This window comes from Protopterus annectens, chromosome 3.part1, assembly GCF_019279795.1.
Source record: "Protopterus annectens isolate FY-2018-M chromosome 3.part1, PAN1.0, whole genome shotgun sequence".
Classification (NCBI taxonomy): Eukaryota; Metazoa; Chordata; order Ceratodontiformes; family Protopteridae; genus Protopterus; species Protopterus annectens.
In genome coordinates this window covers 455,188,578-455,208,847 of record NC_056732.1, presented here as the reverse complement: position 1 = coordinate 455,208,847, position 20,270 = coordinate 455,188,578, and the positions used below count along the sequence as shown (strand labels likewise).

At 41.5% G+C, this 20,270-nt stretch overlaps 1 protein-coding gene across 2 annotated transcripts in view; it reads left to right on the top strand.

Annotated features, from left to right (window-relative positions):
- Window positions 1-20,270, top strand: part of RHEB (Ras homolog, mTORC1 binding) — a 782,482-nt gene that overhangs the window by 274,732 nt on the left and 487,480 nt on the right. For both annotated transcript variants that reach the window (XM_044066908.1, XM_044066909.1), the window contains exon 3: window positions 463-530. In XM_044066908.1, coding sequence (XP_043922843.1) covers window positions 463-530 — 68 coding nt within the window. The remainder of the gene's footprint in view (window positions 1-462; window positions 531-20,270) is intronic.

Genomic DNA, 20,270 nt, shown 5'->3' with positions numbered 1-20,270 from the left:
CGCTGAAGATTGAGCGTCGGGCTGGCAAGTCAGCACCATAAATAATCTACTGCCAATCATTAGCGGACCACAGTTCCGCTGTGTCGACCCCTAACCGGGAAAAGCCGAAAAGACAAACAAAAACAAGTTGCACATTACCAGACGTGTTTTTGTTCATGTTCTTTTGAGTTTGCTCCTGTGGATTATCTCATTTTCTTTTTATTGTGCGTCATTGTTCTTTGTCCACTCTTCTAGTCTAGAAATGTAAGGTGAGAAATCCTTAGGACTTCCAGAGTGATAACTTTCCAAGAATGCAATAGAAACTGATGTATTCATGATATATTCTTTGTTTAATTGCTGGTCAGTTGTTCCAAAATCACAACCTGAAGGCTGATTAAAAAATAAGTAATTCTTTCCTTTATGTTTCTTCTGATCACACTGTTAAATAATTGTCTTTGGTTTTTTTTTTTTCTTTTCTTACAGCATTTACAAAAATGATCACAGTAAATGGCCAAGAGTATCACCTCCAATTGGTAGACACAGCAGGACAGGTAACTACAACTTGATTTCACTTTAAATGTAGCTCTTCAGCTTTCTTCGCATTTTCTTTCTTTCTTAACATATGGGATAAGCATGGAGTTTTGTTTCTGCTTGAACATTGCTAAGAAATTTCTAAAGAATGCAACCAGAAACTATTTGTTATATTTACAGTTCCATTTACGAGAAAAGAATCCAGAGAGACTGTTGAACAGTATGAGTAACCCATAGCTTTTTGTTCATAGAATGCTACAAATTGACTGAATCTTCTGTTTAACTGCAAGTTTATTTTTGTGCTTCCAGTTCTCGCTCTTTGTTCTACTGGCGAAAATTAATCCCATTTGTTTTTCATACTTTGAAAGGAACAGTATGTGCTCATTGAGCAGAGTATCATGGTATATTACTAAAAATAAAATCCAAGTAAAATAACTGAGAAGAGCTGAAATAAAATATTCTGTATTAAAAAAGACAGGCTGCTTTCACAATAAAAATGCTGCCTTTTTCAGGTCATAAAAAGTCACCATAAGTTTAATGAATGCATTTATGTTGGGTACAACTAAATTCTAAGCAGTCATGAGCTGCTTTATTTTAATTAATGCAGCCCTATTTAAAGACCCATCACATGTTACAGACCTTTACATTTAAAAGATGCATCGTATTAATTATAACATTGAGATCCATGCCTCTTTTAGAATTATTTCTCAGTTGCTACTTAGTTTCGCATTGTAAAAGATAATCCTTATTATCCTTTCTGAGTTTATTAATAAGTGGCAGTCCAGTAAATCACATGCTTCACAATGTTTAGCAACTTGCATTCTTACTTTAGTAGCACATATATATTCCCATGGTTGTGATACAGACATTCGTTCTGTTTTCCCGCCATAATCTGCTTGTTGTCCATATACAGTAACAAATGTGTGTGCTTTGCATCAATGCATATTTTTCCTTTGTTCTTATTTTGGAAGTATGAAATTATACATTTCACAGATAAGGGAGCATATGGCTTAAATTTATATGTTCTGCATGTATCACTAGCAAGTTCCTTTCTTTTACATAGCCATACTAACATTTTCCTTTACCTTTCATGGCCTTTTGTATAAAATTGTGACCAGTAAGTCTCTTCTAAATTATATCACAATTTTTCCAACAATTTTTCCAACAACCTTTAATTTATTTTACTGGCACTGTTTTTATTAACTAATTCAGATCTTGATATAAGTAGCCATCATTGTACAGTAATTGGTTTAACATTAAATACATCATAGTATATGTTCATAGCATCAGGTACACAATTATGTTACTACTGTCCGCCAAAGTGTGCTAAGCTGTACCTTCTTTTAACTTAATTTTTCTTCGAACACATCAATAGGATATGAGCACTTTAATAACCCCTTTTTATATTATATTGTAGTACCTGTTCATAGAACTTGAATCTGAAGTCTTTCAGATTAATTTGGAATTAGGGCAGGAAAAGTTATAGATAATTTGATAGTTGTTAGTTGTTTTGTTTAAAAAAAGGTTCTTTTGCAATTCCAATCAGTAAAACGTTTTTTTTTTTTTAAATTCCAGTATCGGCTGAAACATTACTGTATAGGTATATGAGGTATTCAACATAACCGTAGACCATAGAGTCCATTTATGGAATCCTACTATTAAAGTCCATTTATGGAATCCTACTATTAAAGTCCATTTATGGAATCCTACTATTAGTTCTGTCTCCTTTCCTCCTTTTTTTTTTTTTTTTTTTTTTTACGGTGCTGCCTTTTGGTCCAGGTAGTAGCGGAGAGGGGTCATGTAGCAGCCCAAAATCCTGGTTAATAATGTTTGGGGCATTATTTAACGCACATCTAGGATGACACCTGTTGTATGTCAGAACCCTAAGACACATTCATCTCTTTCTTAAATAACTTGATTTAGTAGTTTTTCTTCCTCTTTCTGTAATGTAACATCTAAAATGTTGGTTTCATTTTTTTTTTTTAAACGCACATACCTAATGGTTTCTAACACTCCTTTAATATCAATAAATCCAAATAGAAGCATCTTTGATAATGCTTTCCAAGAACTGGATGTTATTAAACTAAGACTTGTGTAGCTCACTTTCCTTGTAGGCAAGATAAGCCAGTGCATAACTGGGTGCAATTTGGAGTATTAAAAAAATATATATATCCATATAAACATCTTTAGATGGAATATATAAAGACTGAAAATAAAACTCTCCATCTGGATGTCGGAGGTTTGTTTCATTCAGTCATTGGCTGTTAAATTTGCCATGACCAGCAGGAATTTTGGAAGACTGTGTTGTCATGGCAAGTCTTTTCTGATGAGTCTTCAATATGTACTGCTTACCAATTAATAAATTCTCTTTCGGGGCAGCAGCCTCCTGATGTTAGGGGGTCACTTCCCATTGCTTCCTACAGCTGACATTCTGCTCCTACACTTCTACTGTGCTTCAGCCATATAACCGTCCTTGAGGAATGTCAGTGTAACAATAAAACAATAATTGGATTTTGCCCCCTTTATCATGCTTTTATCCAGCCACCACTTCTAGAAATAAAGGACTTTTTCTTGCTAGGTACTGCTATGAATCTTGGTTGACTAGATGCATAAAAATGTAGGCAAAAGGCTTCCCTTTATACCCTGCATTGTTTTGCATAATCTTCATTTTCTTTCACCTTTTTGAGTGTCTCACAATTTCAAACATGCTAGAAAAAAGTTTGTATCCAGTAATAAATTTATTTACTAAAAATGGCTGCCTATTTAATTAGTTTTCAGTAAACAGACTTCCTTAGTTTAACATCAACTTCTTTATAGATATCAGCTGTGTTGATCAACAAATTTGATTGTGGAAGGCAGATAGCCTCATAAGGATGTTCTTTTTGGTTCTGATCATAAAACAGGATCGCATGTGATGTATTAAAATCAGGATGCAAAATTAAGAAGCCGAATATTTTGGCTTTCATGTCTGACCAAGAAATTTACTTTGGTCCTTCTAGAATAAGTTGAACAGAAAATATTTGCCATAGCCATTGAAAGTGAATGATGGGTAGAAATGGATTCAGAAAAGGGCTGAATATAAAAAGGAAGACTTCTTATCAGAGTCCTTCATTTGCTGTTGAGGCTGGCACTTCAGTTACAGACTTCCAAAAGCATGGATGTAGTCAGCCATTACTAACTACTGATAGCAAGGATATAATCTGTCATTTCAGTGCTGGTAAGCATCTGCTGGCATTGGTGCTTACTGAATAAAAGATATAATGGGCACCTTCATCAGTGCTGATATATCCAATGCCAGTCTTTCTAAAAAAATAATTTTGGTAGTTGATGAACTTGAATCTGAAGTCTCTGTGATGGAAAAGTTTGAATTTTCCATTGTATCTTTAGCTTCTTTCCTCAGTCTGAACAGGCAAGTTTCCCTGTTTCTTTTCCATCTGTTACTGATTGTAACAAGAAAATGGTGGAAGAGATGTGTTTGATTTCATCAGACAAGTAATTTGTGTTGAATGTTGGTCTCCTTTGAGAGTTGAACCTTCATTGCCTTTGTTCGTACTAATGATGGTCTTAGACAAAATGATAGAGAAAGAGTTGTCCTGTTTCATTAGCAGAGGGTGTCTAGTTTTATAGATGGACATTTTTTCCTTCAGTATTTTATTTCCGACCTTGAAGAATACTCATATCAGTCTTCTAGCCTGTCCACCACAAGATAGTAATTTCAGTAATGCCGTTAATATTGTACTACAAAATTATAATTGACATTTAAGAGATATTTCATTATCAAAGAGAAAATGCTTTCAAAGTTAAAGGAACCAGAATCTGTGGGGAGAAGTCTTCTTGTAGTCATAACGTTTTATGACTTGTGGAACAGGAGCTCTTTTCCTTTTTTTCTGTAGTTTCACATCGTTCTTGGTTCGGCTTGTTCCTCCTGGGCCTGTACTCCTTCAGTATTGCTGTTTAAGTGAGCTACATCTGGGATAACCCCTCCAGACCCAGGTCACCCCCTTCCCCTTTAGCTGATGTAATACTGAGCTACCCCCAGCAGGGGGTATGCATGGGAGTTGCCACTATTGCTGTCAGAGGTTATGGTTAAACTCCGGTGAATGAAGGGCCAACCACCTGCACACTGGAATTCATACAGACCACTGATTTACAATTTAGCATGGTCTAGGAGTGTCCTTACCCCATCCCACTAAGGTGGCAAAGCCTTTTAATTCTGACTGCAGGCTGTTAGAAAAATATGTATTAGTAATATGCATGCTTAGTGCATTTGAGGTTTAAAAGGGTTAATACATTTATTCTGTTCACACTGCATGAATCTGCACAGCTATTAGAAACTTAACAAGAAGCATTCTATTTTCTGCTAATGTCAGCAAATAACAAGAAGTAATTCATTTCTACTAGTGTCATGAGACTTAACAAAGAGTTATTGATTTTCTGCTTATGCCATGAGAAAGTACACAGCTGCTAGAAGCTTTGATAAGGAACACAATGGATGCTTGAAAGTATAAACCGTAGTCAGAATTACTTGTACCTAAGCTAGAAATGTTCTTTGAATCTAGGCAAAATGTAACACATATATTAGAACTGCACAATTGAAGAATTGAAAGTTTGTGGTGGACTAAAGTAAGCCCCAAGGCCAGGTTGTTTTTCTCAAATGTTTTGTAAATCAGCAGTTATTCTCAACTAGTCAGCAATTAGTCTAGTAACATTTTCTGTAGAACAATACAGAAAGCTGTGTCTAACTATATCAGCAATAGAAGTAACTTTTCTGTGTGACATGGAAAGAACTGTATAAAAATGCCATGCTAATTATTAATGTTCAGACAAACCATTCTGCCAGCATGCTTTGTCTCCTTGCTGCAAGTTAATAAAGGGTGCCTTGCTTGAACCTTACGTGAATTGGTCTTTGAAGTTTTTTCCTTTGACAGATTGGTCCTTTGGACCGGAACCCTCTCTTCATTTCGGATCAGACGGGCCAGGTGGTTGAAACCATACAGGGAAGAAACCAAATCGGTTCTTCTTATTTGAAAAGCCCTCCGACTGAATTGTCGTTCAAAAGAGGCCAGCCACTTTCTGATCTGCGACTGAAGGACGGGTCTCCGTGAATCAGATGATCAATCACGTAGGCTCTGATAAGGTGAATCTACTTTTTCCTGTTTTCTGTTTTAGATCAGGGACCAGATTTGTATTGTTTCTGTCAAGACTGTATTTTTCTTACAAGTCAGGGACAGAAAAGATTACTGTCTTGCCATAGATCAGGAGAAACAGAATAAGTAGGCAGTCATTCTGAAGAGACTATAACGAAATCTGTGGGACCACATTAAAAATAAGAGAAGTTACGTAACGATCAAAAGGGTAGAACAAAATGGGTAATAATTGCACAAAAAGACCCCAAAATCCGCCGTTAACAGAAGACGCAAAATACATGCAGTCGCAGCGCGCCGACAATATTAAATATTATTCAAAATGGGTTAATAAATATGAATTTGACGGAAAATTAGAAAAATCCTCACTTATCAAACTTGTCAAACAGCTCAAAACCGATTCCAAAGGTCGGGAAAAAAGCAACGTAAGTTAGGAATTCCTCAGGCACACAGGTGGATTGAGGAAGTAAACCACAGGGAACAAAAGAACAACAATACAAAAACAATGTTTTTAGATAAGGAGGACAATAACTTAGTAATAGCATCTTCCCCTCCGCCTCCCTTACCGGAATATGAAGCAAGTGAACAGGTTAGTCCACCCCCACGATATCCTGTGGTCACTGAAGAAAGAGGCATTATGAAAATAAAACCATTTATTAGAGATCCCATCGGGACCAGGTCTCGAACAAGGGCAGGTAACTCAAATGAAGGCATAGAGTTGTATCAAATGGTTAAGAATTCACGATCTGTGAGTGGAGAAGAAATATGCCCACTTATAGAAGTACCCAATCCTCAGGCAGGACAAGATTAATCAGGACCCATCTATTTTAGTGTATAGACCTTGGACTCCGGAGGATATCTGGAAAGCCACTGAGGGAATTCCCCATCCAAAAGACTTACAAGGAATGAGGCTGAGTTATAACTTAAACGGAGAAGAGGTAGAAAAAGTAGTTAGACAAATTGTGGGGCCAGATTGGCACATGATTAGTGGCAACTGGAATCCCCGTGACGCTGCACAAAGACCCCTCCCACATAGCAGCGCAGAATTAGACAACAGAGTAAAAGGTCTTACAGACCGCATCTCTGAAAAATGGAAGCCTAGGGCAGACTGGACTTGCATTAATCAATGCATCCAACAGGAAGGTGAAACTATTGACCGGTATTATTCCAGACTATTAAAATGTTTTAATAACCACTGTGGAATGCAGGTTCCTGAAGATCAAACACAAGATTCCCCATATGAACAGCAGTTAAAGAATGCATTTTTAAAGGGCAGTATTGCACCTATACGCAGTTTTATTACAAAACACATGGTAGATCATCGTACAAGCAGGTTGCAGTCATTACTTGAATATGCTAGGCATGCTAAAAGGCATTTTAATAGCAAAAAGAAAAAGAAAGCTCAAGTATTTTCTGTAGAAGATGGAGCAGAAGTTTACGTAGTACAGTCCGGGAAAAAGGGCAAGAAAAACACACAGGGAAACTAACAATCTGATCAGTGATCAGAGGACTTTGAAGGGCGAAAGAAAAGGGGAGAATGTTTCAAATGTGGTAAAAAGGGACACTTGGCAAAGGATTGCACGAAAAACAAGAAGGCAACAACGGAAGACAAGGAGGGTGAGGACTGACTATATGGTAGTCAGGAATCACTAGAAGGGGATAGAGAAGAAAGGACAAATGAGAATGTGATAGAAGGAGTAGAGGATGTGACAGAAGAGATAGAGGAAGTGCAAGAAGTTAGTGACAATGAAGAAAATGAAATATTAGACCTAGCTTTATTGAGCTTGGAGCTCTATTTAGCAGACACAAAACCAGAAGTTACACTCTTGGTAGAAGGGAGGGAAGTCAAATTCTTGTGTGACTCAGGGGCATCACGAACCCTGATACATCCCTCCAAACTACCAGAAAACACGGAGTCAGCTGATTACATACTGGTAAAAGCAGCTAATGGACAGCTGTATCGGGAGCCCCTCTCCCGTAATATTGCAATAACTGATCCAGTTTCAGGATTGACTCAGAAAAGCAAAATTGTTGTTTCTGCAAAATGCCCAGTAAACCTCTTGGGCAGAGACCTTATGCAGCTATTTGGTATAACAGTAGTCCCTACCATGCAGGATATGGAAGCACAGCGACAAATTGATACCTTTGCAGTGCAATCGAAGGGTGAAATGTTTTATTGGTACAGCCAGGACTTGGTTACGACTGGTCCAGGGACTGTGACCGAAGAATTAATGAATGTAGCCATCAGCAAGTTCCCCTCCCTTGACATTGATAAGCAACACTTGTTGCACTGTACCCTGTATTATTGTAACACACCAGGACCTGATAAGGAATATGAACAAGAATTGTTTAAAAATCATGCAAATAGATTGATATTACGTAATCTGTACTGGGACACAGAAGGGAACAGTGTAGCCAGCTGTTCATTGCCCCAGGAGTTCTTTGCACTTTATAAATCTAATCGATTACCACATGTTAGCTTAACCAAATAACAAAAATATAGAATGGGCAGACCTAGGAGAAAAAGTCACGAGATGGGAGAAACAGACAGAATTAGAACTGTCAGTACAGGGAATACAAATACAGAAGTTGAATTGGATAACTCAGACCCACCCAGCCGTGCACTTGCAGTCTAGCAAGGACAGCTGATTAGCACTCCTATTAAAGGAGGAAGAGAATGCCTTACAGAATATACCAGAAACTCTCTGGACAACAGGAAAGTCAGATGTAGGACTTATTTGTACAGTGGGATCAGTTACCATCACGCCAAAGTCAGCATTTAGACCACAAAAAAGACAGTATCCCTTAAGAAAAGATGCAGAGGCAGGGATAAAGCCTATTATAGCAGCCTTACTTAAAGGAAGGATACTAGTAGAATCTCCCGATTCACCATGTAACACACCTTTATTTCCAGTTAAAAAAGCAAATGGAGAATGGCGTATGGTCCAATATTTACAAGCTGTAAATGATGCAGTAATACCAAGGGCAGCTACGGTGCCAGACCCACACACCCTGTTGAATGATTTAAAACCTCAACAGAAGTATTTTTCTGTGGTAGACATCAGCAGTGCGTTCTTTTCGATACCGATACACCCTGATAACCAGTATTGGTCTGCATTCACATTTCAGGGGAAAAGGTATGCATATACGTGACTACCACAGGGATATTGTGAAAGTCCAGCAATATTCTCACTAGAAATGGCAAGTAACTTGGCGGGATTCACCCCACCAAGAGGCAGTCAGATTTTACTTTATGTTGATGACATCTTGCTGGCAGCCCCCACCCAGCAAGATTGTAGAGAAGATACCGTAGCGCTATTACGATTCTTAGCCACTGAAGGACATAAGGTAAATAAAAGTAAACTGCAGCTTTGGAAAAAAACAAGTCAAATACCTGGGATATGTAATATCCAAGGAAGGTAGAACATTAGATGAGGACAGAAAAGTAGCAATTTTGCAAGCACCAAAACCCACTACCAAGAAGGAAATGATGTCCTTCCTGGGTACAACTAATTTTTGCCGGAGCTGGATTCCAAACTATGCTTTGGAATCTGCACCACTAACTGACCTTGTATATAAGAAGCCTATGGCAGCACAGGATTTGTTACAGTGGACACCAGAGGCAGAATCTGCTTTCTGCAAACTGAAACAGTTAATAGCATCCTCATTAGTTCTAGGATTACCAAACTACCATAAACGTTTTTTCCAAACTGTAGATTGTAAGCAAGGTTATATGACATCAGTGTTAACATAACAGCATGGGGATAAACAACGCCCCATTGCTTACTATTCATCACAACTAGATCCAGTGGCACGGTCCTTACCCCACTGTGTACAAGCAGTAGTTTCAGCTGCAATGGCAGTACAAGCTTCGGCCTCAGCAGTCTTATTCCACCCTCTCACTTTGAGAGTGCCTCATGCAGTCGCGATTAGTTTACTACAAGAAAAAGTGGCATATCTTTCCCCTGCTAGGCATCTTTCCTGTATGACTATATTATTGAGCCAACCTCACATGACAATTGAGCGATGCACGACTTTGAACTCTTGTACTCTGCTTCCGACCCCTGCAGACGGCACACCGCACCGCTGCCTGCAGGTAATTGAGCAAAAGACACTACCTAGAAAAGATCTCACGGATGTCCCCTTGGATGATGCCGAGGTGACATACTATGTGGATGGTTCGTGCAAAGGGGGTCCTGCAGGACAGACCCTAGTAGGATATGCAGTAGTTTCTGACACTGAGATTATAGAAGCAAAACCTTTACCACACAACTTATCTGCACAGGCAGCAGAATTGATTACCTTGACACCGGCATGTATCCTAGCAAAGGGTAAATGTGTAAACATTTTTACTGACAGCCAGTATGCTTTTTCTACTGTACATGTTTTTGCGCAACAGTGGAAAAAACGAGGAATGATAACGTCTACTGGCAAACCTATAAATCATGCACAGTTTATTTTAGATCTTTTAGAATCTATTCAATTACCTCAGAAAGTAGCCATTTGTAAATGCACAGCTCACACCAAGCAACAACATAGGACTTCAAAAGGTAATGCGAGAGCTGATACAGCTGCAAAACAAGCAGCTACAGAAGTATTTCTTTTAAATGAGGAGCTACAACCCTCAGATTTTAGACTTAGAAATGTTAAAAACAATGCAGACACTCACTACGCAAGCTGAAAAACAAAGATGGGTAAAACGAGGAACAATTCTCGAAAAGGGGCTGTACATCTCTAAAGAAGGGAAACCAATACTACCATCTAATTTGTTTAGATATGCAGCTTTGTTGAGCCATGGGCAGTGCCATGTCTCAACAGGGGGGATGGTACAACTGGTGAACCAGGTGTTCACAACGTACGGATTTACAAACTACTCCAAAAAGTGTTGTTTGATGTGTCAGATTTGCAACAAACATCATGCACAAGGGGCATTAAAGCCCAAGCAAGGGAGTTTCCCTACACCACCATATCCATTTCACACTATCTGTATGGATTTCATAGAATTGAACAAATGTGAAAATAAGAAGTATTGTCTTGTCATTGTAGATATGTTTTCCAGTTGGGTGGAAGCCTTTCCAACCAAAAATCCAGATGCAGCCACGGTGGCAAAAGTACTTGTCAAAGAAATCATCCCTAGATTCGGCATTCCGGAAAGGATCTACAGTGACAATGGTACACACTTTGTAAACCAAACCATACAGCAGTTAAGTAAGCATTTTGGTATTTCTTTAAAAAATCATTGTGCATACCATCCGCAATCTGCAGGGCTAGTTGAAAGGCATAATGGTATATTGAAAAACAAATTGAGAAAGTTAATAGCTGAGACAGGAAAGAATTGGCTGTATTGTTTGCCCCTGGCGCTGTTGAGCATGAGAACTGTTCCGACTGCAAAAGGATCGACTCCTTTTGAAAAACTATTTGAAAGGGCTTATTGTACACCTCAGTGGAAACTTCTCATGTCCTCAGACCAGGAAGCTGATTTTACACTAGCTGAATATATATGAGGAAGTTAATGAATTCTAAACATCTGTTGCAGTCAAATTCTGTTTCAGATAGAAAACAAACTGAGACATCAGAAGTGGCAGTGACACCTGGAGACTGGGTGTGGATAAAAGTTATAAAAAAGAAGAATTGGTTGTCACCAAGGTGGGAAGGTCCATACCAGGTGCTTCTTTCGACACCCACTGCAGTCAAGATAGCAGAGCGAGCTTCGTGGATCCACCTGATGCACTGCAAACTAGTTAAGAACTTTGAACTGGACAAAAATCTTACCTCTCCATCGGGGCCCTCAGCACAAAGTCTGGCTACAAAGGGGGGGTGGTCAGATCAGTAGGACTGCTCCGTCTCAACCCCAGTGAAGAAACCATCGGTGCTGAAGGTCCTATTAGGGCAGAGAGAGTAAGATCACATGTCAAAAGCAAAAACTATGGAATCTAGAAAAATCCAAATACACCTACTCGGAAGAGTCTGAGAAAACAGAATGCAGAACAACCGTTTCCTCAGAAGTATTGCATAATCATCCTGTTGACTGTACTAGTGACAATAATCTTTTTGTTGTGGCCATTCCTTTTCCCAGCCACACAAACTGAACTGAATAAGCGTGGAGAGTTGCACGTAGAGTGGCACCCAAACTTCAACACTTACCAGGCAATCAAATATGTGTATGATGAGACCTTCAATGTTTTGAATTGCTGGATTTGCACAGCTTTGCCAACAGCATACGGGGGTTATTGTTAACTTCAGTCCCCCTAGGAGCCAACAAGACCTAGAAAAACTTATTCTATGATACATCAGATGTCACATCACAAGATAAAGTAGCATTGCACTTGTCTGTTCGACAGAAGGGGACTGTGTGTTTGTACAAAAATGATACAGTCCAGGTGGGTTGGAGCAATTGCAATGTGACTGTTCCCTATAGATGCTACAATAAAACTGATAACACAGGTTCCTATTGCAACACAAGCTATGATTCATTTTTTTGAACTGATGCATAGGACAACTGATGAAGTAAAACATAATGCTGACCTCTATAAACAACTGATTATAGTTGACAAAAAAATGTTTCATCCAGAGCCAGGACATAGTAAAGTTACTACCAAAGTAGAAGATTGCTACTTTGTATGTGGTAGGAAAGCATATAAGTGGTTCCCTGAGAATTGGTGTGGCAGTTGTTATTTGGGGTACCTGGTCCCGGCCATACGACACACAGCAGTTTTACCTCGGGGAAAATTCAGAATGTTCGACGAGAAATCAAGAAGCCTGTCAACCCAGTGGGGCAAATCAATGCGGGCTGGAAAAACCATCATGCTGTGGGCCTAGGGAAAAATGGACTGTCACATACGGACTTGGGTGATACCATCATCTCGTGGGCAGGTGTACTGCCAGCATATGGAGCAACAAAATCAATCTGGGAACTGAGAAAACTGTCTAAACTTCTCATAATAATGAGCAATGCAACCTTTTCCGCTCTAGAATTGGTGACTGATGAACTGACTGCCATGAGAACTGTAGTGCTTCAAAATCGCATGGATCTTGACTTCACACTAGCGGTGAGAGGAGGTACTTGCGCTTTAATCCAGGAGGAGTGTTGTTCGTATAGTCCTGACCACAAACACAAGATAGACAATCACCTTGAGGTAATTCAGCAGGTGTCGGCTATGACCAAGCCAGGACCAAATCCATTGACGGACTTTTTCCAGAGATTGTTTGGGGTGGGGCAGTATCCTAATGAACATCCTAATTGCCATCTGTGTAGGAATGATCCTGCTGGTGGTATGTGTGCTGCTGCTGCATCCCCTGCATGAAAAGACTGATTAAAGACTTTATAGACATGTCAGTTTCAGAAACCTTATACCAAGTTGCTGAACTTGAAGAATTGCTAAAAAATTGAAAATGCTTTCATAAGTTTAAACTGAATGACTCTCTTAACAGCAAAACCTGAGTAGGAAGAGGTTAGGGGAAGAAAATACAACTGTTTATGCTTATTTTGAAAGTAGAATAAAAGTATTAAAAGGGGGGAAATGTTAGAAAAATATGTATTAGTAGTAATATGCATGCTTTTTGCATTTGAGGTTTAAAAGGGTTAATACATTTATTCTGTTCACACTGCATGAATCCGCACAGCTATTAGAAACTTAACAAGAAGCATTCTATTTTCTGCTAATGTCAGCAAATAACAAGTGATTCATTTCTACTAGTGTCATGAGACTTAACAAAGAGTTATTGATTTTCTGCTTATGCCATGAGAAAGTACACAGCTGCAAGAAGCTTTGATAAGGAACACAACGGATGCTTGAAAGTATAAACCTTAGTCAGCATTACTTGTACCTAAGCTAGAAATGTATCTTGAATCTAGGCAAAATGTAACACGTATATTAGAACTGCACAATTGAAGAATTGAAAGCTTGTGGTGGACTAAAATAAGCTCCAAGGCCAGGTTGTTTTTCTCAAATGTTTTGTAAATCAGCAGTTATTCTCAACTAGTCAGCAATTAGTCTAGTAACATTTTCTGTAGAACAGTACAGAAAGCTGTGTCTAACTACGTCAGCAATAGAAGTAACATTTCTGTGCGACAAGGAAAGAACTGTATAAAAATGCCATACTAATTATTAATGTTCAGACAAACCATTCTGCCAGCATGCTTTGTCTCCTTGCTGCAAGTTAATAAAGGGTGCCTTGCTTGAACCTTACGTGAATTGGTCTTTGAAGTTTTTTCCTTTGACACAGGCCTAGCCCGGCAGACATTCCAAGTGCTGGTCATCACCAAGATGACAAAGAACGAATGTCTCTAACCAGGTTGTCCTTTGACGCTTCCCCAGTGCCAGCATGTGTGGGTGCCTGAGCTGCTGATTGCTCTCTGGTCACCTGTGTCTTAGGGCTTTACTCAGTGGAACTGGGTAATAAAAACTCATTGGATCCCTTCACCAGTTGCTTAGACCCTCAGACCATTGTATTTCAGGAACTCTTCCTTTGGCCTTGGAGGGAGAGTTTGTTGCAACACTTGGACATACAGAGTTAATTATTACTTGGCTCTTATTTTTTTCCATCAGAACACAGTTTTGCCTTAAATGCAGGATATTACAAAATAAATGGTTGGCTAAGTCTAAGGAATAGGATTTTTCCTCTAGTTTAAAATGCTAAGTTGATGGGACTTTGGATGTTAAAAATGTGCTCATGATTTATGCATTGCTTTTTTCGAGAACTGTTGTAATAGGAAAAGTTTGACTGAATATGCAAAGGCAGTTAGAGAATTATTTGATGTTAGGTAGTCCAATCTCACCTTCATTTTTACATATGGGTTTGGAGCCGATCCTTAAGCTGGAAGACTTCTGGTTGGCTCGTGACTAAGCAGGTATCCCATGGTGCACCAGTACAATCCCCAGATCTCATTTACTGCGTCGGCGAGTTCGGATGTGCTTCTCTTGGCTCTGGCTAAGTCTTTTCAAATTCTTTACATTCATATCAGATTTTATATTTTAGTGTTATTATCTTATAGGCAGTTGCCTTGCTGGTCCTTGTTGACTAAATTTAGTGAACTAGTTTATCAGTAGTTTTAGTAGTTTATTGGTATCCTCTGTGCCAGTTAGTTAGGCGCTTTTTTGACTAAGTAGAAGTGTTAGTTGTGGTGGTTTTTTGTTTCCGCTACTAATCAACAGGGGCTTTGACTGTTAGCCTTTATTCTATAACATTGTTGTTTTTGGCGGGGATCTGCTTGTGACATTCTAGGATTGCTGTTGCTAGTTTTTCTGCCTATTATTAGGTTTACAGAGAATTGTAACTTTTTTTTGGTATCTACAGTTCTGACCTGTGTGATTGAACTCTGTGTGTGTGCGTTTTAGTAACTTGGTCTGTTTATGTTAGAAGACCTAGTTTTTCTGTTACATCAAGCTAGACCCGTTTAACTTAGAGGACCTAGTCCTCGTGTAACCTTTCTGAAGGGCTAGGCCCATTTTAGTTAGAGGACCTAGTCCTCGTATATCTCTGTGTCTTTCTGTTTTTGTGTGTGTGTGTGTCTATACAATGTCTAAGGATAGTAAGGAGCATAAACCCTCTGGGTTCAAAAAGTGCATGGAATGCTCCCAGAAAATGTCATTAATGGATGGCCACAGTATACTGCTTGGGGGCCATCACCTTGCAGGAATCATGCTTGTTCTGTCATGCTTTCTCTCCTAGAGTGTTGCAGGAGCGAAAGAACAAGCTGATACTCGAGGGTCTTCTGAAACCAACCTTTGAGGAAGCTTTATCTAGTTAGTCAGCTTCTTCCAAGTCTACAAAACCTAGATCTGAATCCAAACCGAAATCTTCTAAAAGGCCTTCTCCGGCACCGGCTGGTGTCTTGGAGCCACCTTCCAAATTACCAAAATCTGCCTCCTTGGCTCCTCAGTCTTCGGAGCCGAAGGAGAGCACCATGGTATCAGAGTCGGTCGCAGGTGCTTCGGTGCCAAATTTTGAGCTGTTGGAAGCAGCAGTTGACTCTGCTGCTCGGAGCCGGTCTGTAGATGTCCTACCGGTCTCCTTACTTCTCAAGTCTCCAGTGCCCCCTAGGTCAAGATCCCCTACAATATCTTTCAGGTCTTCAGGAGCCTTTTGGAAGAAGATGTGGAGAAGGTAGTGCTGAGACTCTTGAAGTCGTCTGCATTTCCAAAATTGTTGCTGGCTTTGACCCAGTCAGCTCCAGAGCCACTCAATCCAGTTTTGCCCTCCTCTGTTATTCCTCTACTGAGCCATATTGGCCTTTTTGAGCCAGAGTGCTTGGTGCCAGCAGAGGAACTCTCGGTTCTGGCTCTCTTTGTTGCTTCATTGGAGCCGAGTTCATCTCAGACATGCTCGGCTCTGTCCGTCGTGTCCAGGAACCGAATCTCTCTTGTCGGTGCCGGCAGGGAGGGTTGGAATTGATCTTCAGTTCCAAGCCTTCCTCTCAGAGCGTTGGCCAGGGAGAGCTCGGACCCTGCATCTTTCTTGGAGCCGATGGCTCTGGCTCCAGCACCTACCCTTGTCTCTTCAGAACGGGGGAGGTCTTCGGAGCTGGAGAGGTTGGCGTTTGAGGTGATGAGCATGCTGTCTCACTCTACAGCCCCTGTCAGTGGTACAAGCACTCTTGCCCCCAGGGTACCCACTTCAGTCTCAGCACCTACTCTCTCCGGAGACGGCAGAGACCCGCAGCCTCAGGAGCCACCGGCTGGTGGCCCCCACTCTTCTGAGGCCTCCCCAGAATGTCCCTTCGAGAGCCCCCCGGAAGAGGGTATGCAAGAGGAAGCATATTGACTCCCAGGATGAGTTTCTGACATCAGACACTGATCTCGAGGAGTCGGAAGGGTCCCCCAAGTTGTCTTCTGATGATGTCTCCTTTGTGGTCATCCTGGAGATCCTGAAGCAGAGGTGCGGCTGGCTCACTGTCAACCCTTCTGATGAGGCGTCTGTGTACCTGAAGGCTTTCGGGTCTCAACCCTCTGCCTCTTAGATGTCTCCACCTTTTGACTAACTAATGGATCTGGTTAGTCGAAAGGTGTGGGATATGCCCGATGCCATGGAGCCAGTCCCCAGGAGACCAAATATGTTTCTGTCTGCCCCTCCTGGAAAAGAGTTCTTGTCTAAGGGCATTCCCGTAGATGCCATGGTGGTGGTGTCGGCCACAAAGGAGTTGGAAGACGTCTTTCTCTGTTCATCCACCAAACAAGGAGTCTTGACAGATGGACAGATTTGGGAAGCGTGTATTTAGTTCGGCAGCATTTACCCTTCATTCATTGAACTATCTTACTCACTTCACGAGGTTACAGAGGGATCTCCTCAAGGAGTTAGGAGATTCTATACAGGGTGTTTGCCCTGAGGGAGTCCCTGACAGGATTTCTGCTCACTTGTCCACCCTAAACTCTGTGGTTAACTCCTCCATGCGGCTTATCTCCCATGCGGCAATGGATTGAGCAGAGCAGTGGGTTCAGGAGTTGCCCTTAGGCGCCACGCCTGGATGCACCTGTGTAATTTTGCGGAGCCATTCAAGTCCACCTTCACCAATGCCCCGTTTGATGGTTCCTCATTGTTTGGTCCTAAGGTGAAAGAAACAGTCACTCAGTGTGAGCAGGAAGGAAAGACTCTCTCTGCCGTGGGAGTCCGTTTTACTGTTCCCTCTTGACCATACCACAAAGGTCAGAGGGGAGGTAAAATGTGGTTCAAAAAGTCCCAGAGGGTCTTTCCAGACAGAGTGAATCCTCCTTCAGAGGCAGAGGAGGAGGAAATGGGTAGACATCGCCGTAGAGGCAGGGGCGGTCCATTCCTTTCAAAGGCGGCCTTATCAGTGCTCCTGATGTGGGGCCCAACTGCGTTTCTCTGGGGCCATTCGGGGGTCGCATCTCTTTGTATCCAGAAGCCTGGCTAAATATCACCCAAGACACATGGGTACAAAGAGTTGTTACCAGAGGTTATATCATACCCTTTTCCCTTCCATTGTTTATTCCCAAGAAGATCCCAGATGTTCCACCCAATTACAGGGATCAGGCAACTGTGAAGATCAACAAGTTGCTCTTAAAAAGAGTCTTCCAGCCCGTCCCAGCAGACCAGACAGGATCCGGAACTTACTCCAGGTTCTTTTTAGATCCAAAATGAACTGGAGACTGTAGGCCAATTTTGGACCTCAACAGATTAAACGAATCTGTGAAGAAGGACAGGTTTTGGATGGTCAAACTACAGTCGATAGTCCCGTTGTTAGGCAAAGACTTTTGGATGTGCTCTATGGATCTCCAAGACGCCTACTACCATATAAAAATGGACAAGGCGTCAAGGAGACATCTGCGCTTCCGGCTGGGATCCAATCATTATCAGTTTCGTGCGCTGCCCTTTGGTCTCACTACATCCCCTAGGGTGTTCACCAAATGCATGACAGTAGTGACAGCTCACCTGAGACATCAGGGATTCCAGGTGTTTCCGTATTTGGACGCCCGCCCCCACCAGGTTATCTACTCATCCAAAACAGGGACGCCACTATTCAACTCTGTGCTCAACTAGGGATCTCCATAAACTGGGAAAAATCTGCATTAGTGCCCTTGCAATCTGTGAATTTTGTAGGTGCAGAGGTCGACACAGTGCATATGACAGTTTGTCTTCCCGCCGAAAGAGCACAAAACCTCATTTCCCAAGTTCAGCGTCTTCTTCCACTTCGGAAATTCAAAGCAAAATGGGTCCTTCAGCTTCTCGGGACGATGGCCTCAACCATTCTGTTAATACATTTAGCCAGGTTGCACATGAGAATTCTCCAATGGCTTCTGTCTTCCCAGTGGTCCTTCCAATATCTTCCGCTGAGCCATCCTATCCTGCTGACAGAATCGTGCAAAAAGGACCTTCTTTGGTGGATAGCTCCCAAACAGTTCTTCACAGGTGCCCCCTTTCTTCCTGCCCAACCCGTTGCCACTGTGACCACAGATGCCTCCCAGGTTGGATGGGGGGGGGGCATTATCTTGGCAGGACAGTCCACGGCACATGGCAAGAACATGAGGCTCATCTGCATATCAGTGTTCTGGAGGTGAGGGCGGTGCTTCTGGCGTTGCAAGCACTTCAGGACCTTCTTCCTCTAGGGACGATTGTGATACAATCAGACAACATGTTGGTAGTGTGGTATATCAACAAACAGGGTGGTACCAGATCTTACCCACTCTGTTGAGAGGCCATGTCTTCCCAGTGCTTTCTAGTTGCAACGCACATTCCGGGGGCAACCAACTTGATAGCCGACAAGCTAAGACAGGCGATCTTACTGCCTCACGAGTGGTCTCTGAAACGGGATATAGCGGAACAGATTTTCCGGAGATGGGGACAGCCTGGCTGCAACCTTTTTGCCAGCCCAGTCAATGCCAAATGCAGCAGCTATTTTTCCCTCATTCCCCCTCCAGGGGAGACACCCACAGATGCTCTGGTTCATGATTGGCCCACAGGACTTCTGTATGCTTTTCCTCTATTCCCTCTTATTTCCAAAGTGATTCAGAAAGCCAGTCGGCTGGGAAATAAGTTGATCCTCATTGCATCAGGTCTGGTTCCCCTTCCTCGAGCCTCTTCTCCTGGATGATCCTTGGACTCTGGACCCAGTTCCAGATCCTGTTGACTCGCATGTTAGGTTCACTACATCCCTCTCTTCACACCCTCAAATTGACAGCGTGGCTGCTCCAGTTCCATCTCTATTCAGGCTTCATGATGTTTCATCCTGAGTGTCACAGATTCTCTTATCCTCTCATAAATCTTCAACCAGGAGGCTGTATGGCAGTAAATGGAAAAGGTTCTCTATTTGGGCACAGAAAATTAATGTTGATCCTTACATTGCTCCTATTCCTGTGATTTTGGAATTCCTCTCTGAGCTTTTTCAGCAGGGATCTGCCGTGGCCACCATCAAATTCCAGTTGGCGGCAATCTCTCATTTTCATTTAGGGTCTCCAGACGCAAACCTAATGTCTCATAAGCTATGCAAGACTTTTTTGAAAGGGGCCACGTTATTGAGACCACTGCTACAGGAACCTGTGGCTTCTTGGGACTTAAATTTTGTATTGTCCAAATTGACATCCCTTCCTTTTGAACCTTCTCATTCATCTTCCTTAAAATTTTTGTCTTGGAAGACCTTGTTTTTAGTAGCTATCACGTCAGCCAGCCTGGTCTATTAAGCCACCTTATTTAATCTTTGATAAGGACAGGGTGTCTCTACGCACCTATCCTTCATTTGTCCCCAAATTTTGTTCTAAGGCCACCTTAAATCAGTCCATTGAGCTTCCAGTTTTCTTCCCCAATCACTGTAATGCAGCTGAATATCATTTTCATCAGCTGGACGTTCATAGACAGCTACATTTTTATTTGCAATGGACCAAACAATTTCGGAAATCAGACCAGTTATTAATTTCTTTTTCTGACTCTAGATTGGGCTTACCAGTTTCTAAGGTGACACTGTCAAATTGGATTTCTAGTTGCATAGCCTTCATCTACAATTTGTAGGGCAGACCGTTACCCCACAGGATCAAGTCTCTGTCTACCTCTGCAGCCTTTCAAGCCAGGGTACCACTTGATCATATTTGTGCAGCAGCTACGTGGACTTCCCCTCACACTTTTATTACACATTATAAATTGGATTTGGCATCTAGGGGTAGAACA